The sequence below is a fragment of the Nomascus leucogenys genome, chromosome 2, assembly GCF_006542625.1.
Source record: "Nomascus leucogenys isolate Asia chromosome 2, Asia_NLE_v1, whole genome shotgun sequence".
Classification (NCBI taxonomy): Eukaryota; Metazoa; Chordata; class Mammalia; order Primates; family Hylobatidae; genus Nomascus; species Nomascus leucogenys.
In genome coordinates, this window is record NC_044382.1 from 39,403,295 (window position 1) to 39,416,603 (window position 13,309).

General features: G+C 40.8%; 1 protein-coding gene across 8 annotated transcripts in view; it reads right to left on the reverse strand.

Annotated features, from left to right (window-relative positions):
* MATR3 (matrin 3) overlaps positions 1-13,271 on the reverse strand; it is a 38,114-nt gene extending 24,843 nt beyond the window's left edge. For 2 of the 8 annotated variants that reach the window (XM_030828432.1, XM_003266442.3), the window contains exon 1: positions 13,114-13,271. Coding sequence is in view for 2 of the 8 variants with exons in the window: in XM_030828478.1 (XP_030684338.1) it covers positions 12,891-12,938 (48 nt within the window). In the remaining 6 variants the exon portion in view is untranslated. Of the gene's footprint in view, positions 1-12,818 lie in introns of all 8 variants that reach the window. The other 6 variants (XM_003266444.3, XM_003266443.3, XM_030828450.1 and 3 more) reach the window with 5 other exon arrangements.
* Positions 13,272-13,309: the final 38 nt, after the last annotated feature.

The window sequence follows — 13,309 nt, forward strand, 5'->3', positions numbered from 1 at the left end:
TGTACTGTGCTTTGGAAAATGAGACCTATTATCACTATCAGAAAGAACCAAGTAAAATCACAAGTAAATGAAGCTTAGGTTTCAAGTACCTAATATAAGATACAAGACCAAACATAATAGCTGAGACCTTTATACAGCAAAATCAATTTGAGGTGAAGATAGATGTGAATAAGAAAAATAAGTCATTTCCTATAGTTTTAAGGATTGCTGCCCAAATTTAAGTTATACAACTAACTGCCTTTTTACTGACCATCCTACATCAGGCAGTGTTTACTTCATATCTAGTCTTTTAAAGTAAGGAGAACTAACTCTGGTCAGTATAGGAATAGGAGCCCTCCCAAGAAAAAACCTAGGTACAGGAAATACAGGTGATTTAAAGAAGGGAACTCCCCAAATTAGCATCCGACAGTACTTATTTAATGCTCAGGGCTACAGCACATCTAGAGCACAAAACAGGTAAAAATGAAAATAAGATCTTGGTTACAACAGTTTCCTGTAAACTTTTCATAAGAATAGCCCAAATCACCTGGTAAATTTATGTTCTGATTATGATCCCCCAAGACGTGTTTCTAGATGAAATTGTTTTCTTCCTTAAATCATTATTGTTGTACCTCAGAAACTGTCACATAAGAATTTCCAAATCATTTATATCATGATTGTCATGAAATATTAGTTGAAAGATATACATAACGTCTTCAGTGAAACAAGTTTATAATCACAACTACATACAGAGGTAAATCTGAAGTTGTTTGGTACAGAATTCTATGAGGCACTGCTTAAATTTTCTATTTTTTGATCACCAATACACTCAGCACTGGTAGCTTAATATGTTAAACTTTAACAGTAAAACCAGACAATATCCAGTAGTTACAAGTCTATTACAGGACCAATTTCACCAATGATAGAGTAAAGCAAGGATACAATGGACAAATACAGTGGCAAAGGAAGTATAAAAAAAGTTGCAGGCAAGAAAGATTTAGACTAGATTTTTAAAAATAGATATAATCAAGTTTTAAAAGACAGAAATGCTATAAGTGGCTGGAGTTACAGGAAGATGTTTTTGCACACCAAGAAAGATGAATTTGAGAAAATACACCAAAGAAACTATTAATAGTTCTAGACAAGATCCACTATGTAAACTACTTAAGCTTTAAGATTAATAAAGATGAGATTAAGTGGACTTCTTTGGATGAAAGTTTCTTTGATATGTCTTATAAATGGCACACAGAATGGCGGCTGAGATGCTATGTAAATGGTGGTGGACCCTCTAAATTTTCACACATATTTTTAAAAATCAAATCCTTTAGAGGGTTTTTCAAAATAAAAATGTTGAAGTATCAGGGTTATTAATTGCAGCTTTGACCTTCATGTTGTAGCCAAAGCTTTGTATTACTGAAAAGTCAGTCTTTTGAATTATTTTTTTCCCTAACAGAAATTATATAATGGTATTACAATTATGTTTAAAATTTTTAAAACGGCCATATTTTAAGGAAATGTGATTGTTAAGACTACAGAGCTCTGAATTACATTTTTTGGTAGCTCATAGGAAAACAGTGGATCTACAAAAGGAAAAAGTTAAGAGAAGCAAAGGTAAAGGATAACCTCAAGACAAACAGAAAATGGATGTCAGAAAAACTCAGAAAAGAGTCAAGACAAACAATGTAAATCCCATGACAACGTGTAATTCCATAACAACCACCTTAGTAGTTTTAAGATACTCAGTTTCAACGTAAAATGCAGCTCCATCAAGGATATTAGGGTAAAATTAGTGAAAAGCAATTTAAGTTAGATTTTGGATTAAACCACAAATAAACCAAATTCTTAAAAATGGTTTTATTAGAACAAAGTTGGGAGAAACCAGATGTGGCAGCATTGTTGAAAAAACATTTATGAAAAGTTTCTCTATCATGTCAATGCTGAACATAAGACGTACAAGCCACTTTTAAAGGCTCATTCACATGGCTCATCCACTAATAGGCTCATCCACTTGCTAATAGGCTCATCCACTGCCTGTTAGCAAAAGCAGCATAATATGGAGACATTTACTAAAGATTTACAAAAGATTAGCTCCTTTTACTATGTTTTTTCCTGTAATTATAAAATTGCCTTTCTATAGGAAACTGCACTAGAGGTTAAAACAATTTTGAATATAGTAGCTTTGGGAGAACGTTTATTATCAAAATCCAATTTACCTATTTAAAATCTCTATATAATAGTGTAAATGCCCATCAATGCAGAACCCTTCACTTCCAAAAAAGAAAGCAACTGCATCCCCCTAAAAACTATCAACATTACCACAATTTCACTTCACAAATGCCATTTACTACAATCTTGATAACCAAATTGTTTTTTTTTTGTTGTTGTTTTTTTCCAGATGGAGTTTCACTCTTGATGCCCAGGCTGGAATGCAATGACACGATCTCAGCTCACTGCAACCTCTGCCTCCTAGGTTCAAGTGATTCTCCTGCCTCAGCCTCCCAAGTAGCTGAAATTACAGGCACACACCACCACGCCCAGCTAATTTTGTATTTTTAGTAGAGACGGGGTTTCTCCATGTTGGTCAGGCTGGTCTCGACCTCAGGTGATCCCCCTGCCTCGTCCTCTCAAAGTGCTGGGATTATAGGCATGAGCCACCACCCCTGGCCTGATAACCAAATTCTTAACAAATTAGCTTAAAAATTCATTTTTATAGGCAACTCAAAACAAACTGTAACTTAAAACTATTTTATGATACAATTTTAAGCTGTTTAAAAATGTTAGCTTCACATTCAACATCTAAACAAATCTGAATATCATCCCTATGGTTAGGAAACGTGTCAGTTAATATTCTACCTCCCATTACATGATAATCTGATTTCTGTTATTGGCTTTTTCTTCTCCAATTAAAAGAACTAGAGTACTAAAATACTTCTGAAAAATTTCACATACCCTGAAAATTCATGGAGCACAGAAGCAAACAGCTGTTCCAGATCTAAATTTCCTTAAAGATTACCAGTAAGTCCTTAGTCATTCTTTCAGAGAGTTATCTAGCAGAATTACTAAAATAAGCGCAAGCCAACTTTAGTTTCTTAGAAGGTATTAGAAAAAAATGAAAAGATCTTTAGCTGTTAAAAAAAAAAAAAAAAAGACAGTGTCTGACTCCTTCATCGCCTAGGCTGGAGTGGAATGGCATCACACCTGGAGTGCATTGCCCAGGCTCACTGTAACCTCTGCCTCCCAGGCTCAAACCATCCTCCCACCTCAGCCCAAGTAGCCGGGACTACAGACACATGCCACCATGCTTGGCTCGTTTTCATTGTTTTGGTAGAGAGGGGGTTTTCACCATGTTGGCCAGGCTAGTCTCGAACTCCTGGGCTCAAGCAATCCTCCTGCCTTGGCCTCCCAAAATCCTAAGAGGTATCTCCTACTCCACATGGATCTTCAGCTATGCTCTCAACTGTGTGAGATAATCACTCCTTTAAATAATTTTTCTCTGGCAGGGCACAGTGGCTCACGCCTGTAATCCCTGCTCTTTGGGAAGCCGAGGTGGGTTGATCACGAGGTCAAGAGATCAAGACCATCCTGACAGACATGGTGAAACCCCATCTCTACTAAAAATATAAAAATTAGCTGGGCAGGGTGGCGCGCACCTGTAGTCCCACCTACATGGGAGGCTGAGGCCGGAGAATTGCTTGAACCTGGGAGACGGAGGCTGCACTGAGCCGAGATTGGGGCACTGCACTCTAGCCTGGGCCACAGAGCAAACATCCGTCTCAAAAAACAAAACAAATAAAAAAATAATTTTTCTCAGTCTTTGTAGTCAGAATTAAAAAAAAAAAACACTAATTTCAGATGGTTTACACATAAAACTATAAAAGATTATTTATGGTTTAACCATAAAAGTAGATATATTCAGGGAAAAAAATACCTTCATAATGACACTATTTTAACTTCACATTGAAACTTACAAGCAACAGCTAGAAAACTACAGTTTCTTATATTTTCCTCTTCTGAATTGCAAGAAATGTTCAGATTTTCCAAATGTTCTATCAAGGCCAATCACCTTGATCATTTATTAGCTTATTCATGTGAAAATATACCAAATATGTTTTAGGTAGTAATCAACAATACCAATTTAGTAAAAATGTCTTAACCCATGTCACTGATAGATGGCAGACATAGTTGACTATCAGTAATTTCAAAGCAACATCATTTGGAAAGGTAGCTGCTTGATTTTTGTCATAAATCACACAAAAATATTGAGTCCTGTGGTCAGGACTTTCAAACCAAGCACCCAACTTATTTTCAATTCAAGAACAGGTTTCAGTTACTCTTTCAACTTTTCTTCATTTATTAAATTTTATAATGGTTTTATAAAGAATTTACCATAGTTTCCATTATAAAAGTACTAGAAGTTTTCATTTTAATGTTGGTGTATATATTTCCTAATATATTTTGTAACAATTATTTCATTTAAGGGTTTGTTTTTTGAAGTGTGCTGAAGAACTACTCCATTTTTTTTCCTAGAGTTTCAGCCACTTTCAAATCTTATGCTCTCTAATCTGTGTTTTTGAGTGTCACAATCTCATCTCAGTATGGCAGGTACCTTGAGTGGCTTATTTAAAATAGGCCAGGCGTAGTGGCTCACACCTGTAACCCAGCACTTTGGGAGACTGAGGCCGGCAGATTACCTGAGGTCAGGAGTTTGAGACCAGCCTGGCCAACATGGTGAAACTCCGTCTCTACTAAAAATACAAAAATTAGCCGGGTGTGGTAAAGTAGCATGTGTCATCATACAATAGAAAAGATAAAAAAGTGTAGTGCCAAGAAGGCTGACATACAAGCATGAATATTTTCAAGTGCTTTAAGACCATTGTTCTTAATCCATCTAACAGACGTGAAGTCAATTTTTAGTCCACTTCTTGATCCTTAGGCTAATGAATGACAAGAATGTTGCAGAGTGGCATCAGCTGCTGAGAAGGCAGAAAACTACTTGTTAACCAGTGTAAGAAATTCCCACTCAGACCTGGAATATTGTCTTCTTAGGTTTAAAATTTTTTCCCAAGTGAGGAGCGCCTCTGCCCGGCCGCCCCGTCTGGGAAGTGAGGAGCGCCTCTGCCCGGCTGCCCCGTCTGGGAGGTCTACCACAGAGGCCAGAAGCAATGTGGGGGCTGGACGTGGTGGCTCACGACTGTAGTCCCCGTACTCTGGGAGGCCGAGGCGGGTTGATCACTTGAAGCTAGGAGTTAGAGACCAGCCTAGCCAACATGGCGAAACATGAAAAATACAACTGACAAACCAACCAACCAACCAACCAAGCGACAACAAAACAGGTCTACCCTGGAGTCATACTCTAATTTTTTCTGTTTTCCTCCCTTTCTAATCCTTTATCCCACTTTCTTTTTCTTCCTCTTCCTTCTTCTTTGTCAAATAGAGGATTGAGTTATTATCATTGATCCATAAAGATCTCTCTCATTTATTTTCTTTAATTCCCACCCCCCATTTCTATTCCCCGTCTTCCCATGTGCAACCTTCCTAATATGTTTGATATGCATCTTTGTTTGTATGTACTTTTAGAAAATGTTTATTGTTTTGTGTGCAAAAAAAAAGACTCTTTTCTCTATAAAAAAAATAAATAAAAATAAAATAAAATTTTTTCCCAGTGACCTTCCATCAGGCAAGAAATAGTTTCAGATTAAAACTACACAGAATTGATGAAGTAAACCCATATTACAAGATAGAAAGTTACCCCATTTACCTGATAATGTTCATTGTCTATTTGATCTACGACATAAACTTGGCTCTTTACTTTCTTCTCTGCTTAAACAAAATCAGTGATTTCTTTCAAGGCTCCATTCTGGGCTGGGTGCAGTGGCTTATACCTGTAAACCCAGCCCTTTGGGAGGCTGAGGCGAGAGGATCACTTAAGGTCAGGAGTTCGAGACCAGCCTGGCCAATATGACAAACCCCATCTCTACTAAAAATACAAAAATTAGCCGGGTGTGGTGGCACATACCTGTAGTCCCAGCTACTTGGGAGGGTGAGGCAGAAGAATCGCTTGAACCCGGGAGGTGGAGGCTGCAGTGAGCCAAGATCATGCCACTGTACTCCAGCCTGGGTGACAGAGTGAGACTCTGTCTCAAATAAAGAAAAAAGGCTCCATTCTGTATCCCTAAGAGCCCTATTCTCTCGACTTCCACAAACATTTCTACAACTCTTTTATTTCATACATACTGAATTTTGGGGGCCCAAAAGCCTTCGTGTGAATCCTGGTTCTATTACAAACAGCTGTGTGACCCTGAGCCAAAAAGGGTGGTGGGAAATAAAAATAATACCTACTTCATAAGACTGTAAAGACTTCATAAATTAGGCCAGGCACGGTGGCTCATGGCTGCAATCCTAGCACTTTGGGAAGCTGAGGTGGGAGAATCACTTAAGGCCAGAAGTTCGAGACCAGCCTGGCCAACATGGGGAAACCCTGTCTCTACTAAAAATACAAAAGAGCCAGGTGTGGTGGCAGGCGCCTGTAATCCCAGCTACTCGGGAGGCTGAGGCAGGAGAATCACTTGAACCCAGAAGACGGAGGTTGCAGTGAGCTGAGATCATGCCATTGCACTCCAGCCTGGGCAACAAGAGCAAAACTGTCTCAAAAAAACAAAACAACAACACCACCAAAAATTAGCCAGGCTTGGTGGCATGTGCCTGTAATTCCGGCTACTGGGGAGGCTGAGGCAGAAGAATCACTTGAACCCTGGAGGCAGAGGTTGCAGTGAGCCACTGCAGCCTGGGCGACAGAGTGAGACTGACTCAAAAAGACGACTTAATAAATTAGTCTACATAAAATATCTAAAATAGTGTCTGGCATACAGCACCCATAGTAATCATCTCATTTGGTATAATCTGATCCTCATAAAACTAAGAAGGTGAAATCTATCTTTCTTTATTTTTAGATGAGAAAAACTTTTAGAGGTAAAAGGACTGAGATCCAAAGACAAATGAATAAAGAGCTTATAAACTTTTTATCTGCACCGTAGTCTCTTTCATGTGTCAACTTTAATGTCATACTGGTCACCAGGAATCAGCTTTCAAAAACAGATTTAAAGACTGGTAGTAACTTTTGTTTTTGAGACAGTCTCGCAGTTGCCAGGGCTGGAGTGCAATGGCGTGATCTTGGCTCACTGCAACCTCCGCCTCCCGGGTTCCCGCGATTCTCCTGCCTCAGCCTCTGGAGTTGCTGGGGTTACAGGCGCGCACCACCACATCCGGCAAATTTTCTGTATTTTTTTTTTAGCAGAGACAGGGTTTCCCCTTGTTGGCCAGACTGGTCTCGAACTCCTGACCTTGTGATTCACCCACCTTGGCCTCCCAAAGTGCTGGTATTACAGGTGTGAGCCAACTGGTAGTAACTTTCAACAGACAAGATAAAGAACAATACACTATCTATATTGCAGTAATTCTAGTAAAAGTGGACAAATTAAACATGTTCCTTCTTCATTCTCTATTGCCAACCTGTGTTTAAATCACCCTTCACCCTGCAGTCTTTAACCTGTCTCCCATCCAAGCACTAACCAGGCCCAACACTGCTTAGCTTCCAAGATCAGACGAAATCAGGTGCGTTTAGGGTGGTACGGCCATAGATCTTACCCTTTCTATTCTCTCTGCCATAATCTTAGTCCTCCTGCTTTTTAGCTAGCCTCCTGGCATCAAAGCTCACACCTCATCATCTTTCAACATAAACAACCTGAAACATGACTCATTTCACACTCTCCTGGCTCAAAAACCTACTACTCCCTACCACATACCACATGAAATCCACACTATGATTTCCTTTTTCAAGACAGGGTCTTGTTGCCCGGTGCAGTGGCACAATTTTGGCTCATTGCAGACTCAATCTCTCGCGCTCAAGTGATCCTCCTTGGTCTCAGCAGGGACCACAGGCATGCTTTTGTTGTTTTGTCTGACTTGCTTTTAAAAACTGATTTATCCACAATTATAAGTGAGTTAAACCTACATTTTCACTGCAATATAGGTATCATTATGTATGCACATGTACTTATCTATTCTGCAGATGATGAACATTTAGGTTGTTTTCAATTTCTTACCATTACCAAGAACAACGCTAATGTTTCTTGGTGTCCCTTGGTGCATAACTGCAAAACTTCCTCCTCCATGGTGCTCTTCCAACCATGGCCCACACAAAGACAGACACAAGCATTAAAACTGATAGGCTTTTCCAATCTTTTCAGTCACATGTCTAAAAATCTCTCAACTCACAGGCTTTTCTCTCTGCTCTAGTTTTAATTATCCATTAAATTTTTCTACACACAAAGAATATTTGGAGTTCAAATATTTGTATTTCTTTTCTTTTTGAGACAGTCTTGCTCTGTCACCAGCCTGGAGTGCAGTGACACGATCTCGGCTCACTGCAACCTCCACCTCCCAGGTTCAAGCAATTCTGCTTCAGGGTCTCGAACAGCTGGAATTACAGGAACGCGCCATCACGCCCGGCTAATTTTTGCATTTTTAGTAGAGACGGGGTTTTCAGTATGTTGCCCAGGTTGGTCTCGAACCCCTGGCCTGAAGTGATCTGCCCACCTCAGCCTCCCAAAGTGCTGGGATTACAGGTGTGAACCACCGCACCCAGCCACATGTTTGTATTTCCTTCACATTATTCTTTCCCCAACTACTGCTTAAGTTGCGCGCTCCAATAATTGACTTTTAATTTTCACATATGGTATAGGTTCCTGTGTGTTACTATACCAAAGGGGGATGCTTAATATCCTAATAATCCTCACAAAGGAGGAAAAAAAACTAAACACATCATCCTAAAAGATCTGAAAGTTATGCATCTTCATGAAGTAAATGCAGATAATACTACTCCCTAATATTAATTGATTACTTTCCGTACTTGCTGCATTTACTGCTGGCCCACTAAGACATTTACCATAGGCACTCTGTTGCTTTTACTTTTCTTATCCATCTGCGTAGTTGAGAACTACTCTCTCCTGCTCCACAGGCACACTCTCCTCGTTTTCCTACTAACCTGTTTCTGCCTGAACCACACGTTAGTTGGATTCTAGATTAAAGAGAATGTTTTTAAAGATGTTTTTAAGGTTTGGGGAGGGGGAGCAAGCATACTTTAAATTTTGGAATAGCTTTAAAATTTTTTCAAACCTAAGCTTTCATTACTACTTCACTTTTTTTTTCCCCCACTTCCAAAGAGCCTTGAGCTTTATCTATACAGAGAACATTAGGGCTTGATGTACAACTGGAAAATTATATATCACATCAAAGGCAATCAGATAACAGCACTTTATCATGTAACTTTTACTGTATTACAAATAGGCTTATAACAGAAATGCGTTAAGTTAAAACCTAAAACTTACACTCAATTTTTAATTTAAAAAATTTAAATGTAATTTAACATATAAAACCCCTTTAAAGGTACATATCTAAAACTCAACCCACAGGCTTGCTTTCTGTTTTACTTTTAATTATCCATTAGATTTTCTACACATAAACTTTTATCAAGAACTTCAGAGCCCTTAATCCTAATGATCCAAAGAGAAAGGTTTGCTACATAGCTAATAATTATAAATTACAGCACTTTATTTCCTGGACAGTGTCGTGCCTTAGAATAACCAACCACATATACAGAAAAAGGCAAAACTACACTCCCAGCCTATAACCCTTCCAATCCATCCCAACAAACCTAGCACTGTCCATCTCAAATGTTACGTCAATCACCCACTTTTTTTTTTTTTTTTTTTTTGAGACGGAGTCCTGCTCTGTTGCCCAGGCTGGAATGCAGCGGCACCATCTCGGCTAACTGCTACCTCCGCCTCCTGGGTTCCAGCGATTTCTCCTCCCTCACCCTCCCAAGTAGCTGGGATTACATTACAGGTGCCTGCCACCACGCCCGACTAATTTTTGTAATTTTTAGTAGAAATGGGGTTTCGCCATGTTGGGCAAGCTGATCTCAGAACTCTTTACCTCAGATGATCCGCCCGCCTTGGTCTCCTAATGTGCTGGGATTACGGGCCACCGGCCGCAATCATCCACTTTTAGAACCTGTTGCCAGAAGTGTGGGATAGCTGTACTGTAATTCTAACTAAAGGAGGTATATAGAATCAAGCATCCCTAACTAAAAGATGTTCTAAGAACATCTAACCATTATTCAATTCTTTGGCTGTAATTCATATTGTAAGCTAAATTAGTACTATTTCCAATAATAATGATTTTAACATCTTTGCCTAAGAACATTCTGATTCCTGTGTTTGCTTATACCCAATATCCAAAATGTTAAACGAGCACTACTTTGTCACTTCTGAGTACATTTCACTTCAGACTTGAAGCAGCTAGTTTATGTCTATGCCAATTTCGCTTAAAAATGCAGAAGACTCTAATATTTTAAACAGTTACAGCATTTACAAAATGTTTTTCATTTTTTTCTCTCATTACAAAAGCAGATGTTATTTCTCGTGGTAAATTCAGAAAACATCAGAGAGGAAACAATGCCAACAACTGAGCAAACATTTTGGGGTATATCTCTATTTTCATGTTTTACATTGTCCTTTAAAATAAACAATCAAACGACATTAGCAGTTTTACAACATTTTCCTTTCCAGCTAAAACTATATACCATTACCATTTTCCCATCATACTCTTCATCTACGATACTGTTTTAAGTAGCTGTATAGATTTCCACTTCCACAACAGAATTAGTAGATTCCCAAAACTTGAATATTTAATTAAAAAAAAAATTCTTAATAACTGACATTAAATTTATACACGCAAATCTGACACACTACTCCCTTAGGATAAATTCCTGTACACAGTCTTTCCATTTTAAGCCTATTATACTATGAAGGAGTCTGAATCAAGATCTAAAAGCTCCGAGAGTTCGACACCAACCTGGGCCACATAGTGAGAACACGTCTCTACAGACGATCAAAAAATTAGCTTGGTGTGGTGGCGCGCGCCTGTGATCTCAGCTACCCAGGGGGCTGAGGTGGGAGGATTACCTAAGCCTGGGAGGTCGAGGCTGCTGTGAGCCGTGAGCCACTGATCACACCACTGCACTCCAGTCTGGGCAACAGAGCGATCCTGTTTCAGAGAAAAAAAAGATCCAAGTCCTCTGTAGACCACACTGACAGCACTGCTACTATTTGCAACTGGTCACGACCTATCCGGGCTTTAACCTTCTCTTCTATAAAATTAGGGACTTGAACTACGTGATGCTCCTAAAATGTGACACCATCGTTGCACTCCTCAGTAAAAACCATTAACTGACTTGTAATATTAGCATTTACAAACTCTAAAAGCATTAGTAAGAAAATTAGTATGTTTAAAGACTAAAACAAATGCACAGATCAAGGGTACTTAAATCCTTCCAAGTTAGTTCAAAATGTCATATAAAAGCTGTACATGGCTGAAAAATATATAAAGATGATAAAGCGAAACTTCTCTGGGTAAAGTACAAAGTAATGTTCTAAGTATATACTTTTAAGTGCAAAGAAAGAAATACAAATTTAAAGCACTTCAACACACACATCTGGCTAAATGATCTTTTCCAAATCTTACATAACCAAGAAACTTCATGTAGTATTTTAATGTTGTTTAATTTCGAGTTTGCAAAAACGTTCTATTTAAGTGGAAAAGGCATCATCCAGAGCGTTTTTGCAACGAAAATGTCAAGCTTTTCTTGATTTTTAAAACAATACTGTGAAAAACAACGTCGATAGACTGCGTAGATGACTGAGCCATTAGTAAAGAAATGTTTTTAAAGGGAAATTTTAAGCACTTATTAAAATAGCCTGAAACATTTTTGTCCGCATAGTCAATTGTTTAGATTTCCCTGGGAGAAAAATGTATTTTACCAACTATTCAGAAATCTTAAGCCAAGGTTTAAAACACAAAACGCAGTATCAATACAAAATCTCGTGACCCCCACCTACGAAATCAACGATTCTTCACATTATTCCAGCGCACCCGAAAGACTAGCCATTTCAGAACCACCATAACCGTTCTAGAAATGTCTGGCTGAAAAACTGTAACTGATCCAATAGGAATATTCCACAGAATAGGGCCACAGAGCAGGATAAACACCTAGGGGATATTCATCCACGGTAAATGCAGAACACAGAACATGGCACAGAGCTCGAAATGCAAAGAACGATGCGGCGACTACACCACGGTACTCCAAAACCCTTTGTCTGGAAACCGGAAGGTCCCACACCACACGATCCTCTCTGGAGGAACCTGAACTAATACTATTTTGATAAAGAGAAAAAGGATGTGAGGTGACTGACTAAACAAGTGCAAATCACCCGCCTCGCACCGTACTGCAGGCGGCTTGTTCCACGACGCAGTACGAAAAACAAGCGTTAACGTTTCATTTTTCGGCCATTTTTACGCGATGGGGGGCGGGGAGGAATCGTTTCTGATGTCCAGCTAAAGCCGCGCGCGCGCGGGCCGTGAGTCTTAGGGGGCGCTCTGAGGCGATGGGCGAGGAGCGGCGTGAAGGCCGAGACACCGGGAAAAGAAAGAAACGCTGCTCAAACAGCAGGCTCTTCGCAGTCTGCGAAATCCTCCATTTTGGGGAACATTTTCAGAGAAAAAAAGGCGAACGGGTTATTTGGGGCTGGCGCTACCCAAGGACTTAGCTATCTTAACCAGCCTCCCCAAACGGCAGGCCCCCAACAGACAGTCTGTCCCTCAGGCCTCGAGCGAGCTCCTCCCTCCCCCTCAGCGCCGCGGCCCGCGTGTAACGGGCTAGTCGTCCCGCCCCCGCCCACAACGAGCCCAGGACGCGCAGGAAGCTCGGCCGGTCAGCGCACCTCTTCAACCAAAATCTCCCGCCGCACCCTGGGCCCTTGGCCGGCCGCGTGTTTCCCTCCCGGACCGCTCACCTCCGGCGCCCGAGAAGGCTGGTTGCGCCGCCACTGCGCTCCTAACATGGCGGCCGCCGATCAGGCGGCTCACATACGCAACGCGGAGGGAGGCAGAGCGGGAGCGAGCAAGAAAGGCGCGCCGCCGGCTCCCCGCAGCCCCTGTAGCCGTCGTTGTCCCCTCCCGGCGGACACGGAGAGCCCCAAGCCACCCCACCCCGACTCTTACCCGCTTCACGCCTACCTTAGGGAAAGGGAGAGGGAAAAGGAGAGGTACCTCTCTCCCAGCGAGCGGGACGCGGAGACTCCCACAATCCCCCGCAGCAACAGCGCTGGCGAGAGGTGGCGGCAGCGGCTGCAGCCCAAGAACAAACCCACTCTCGCGAGAGAGCTCGCCCCCACCCCCTCGATCCAGTTCGGCGCGCGCCAGGCCCCTCCCC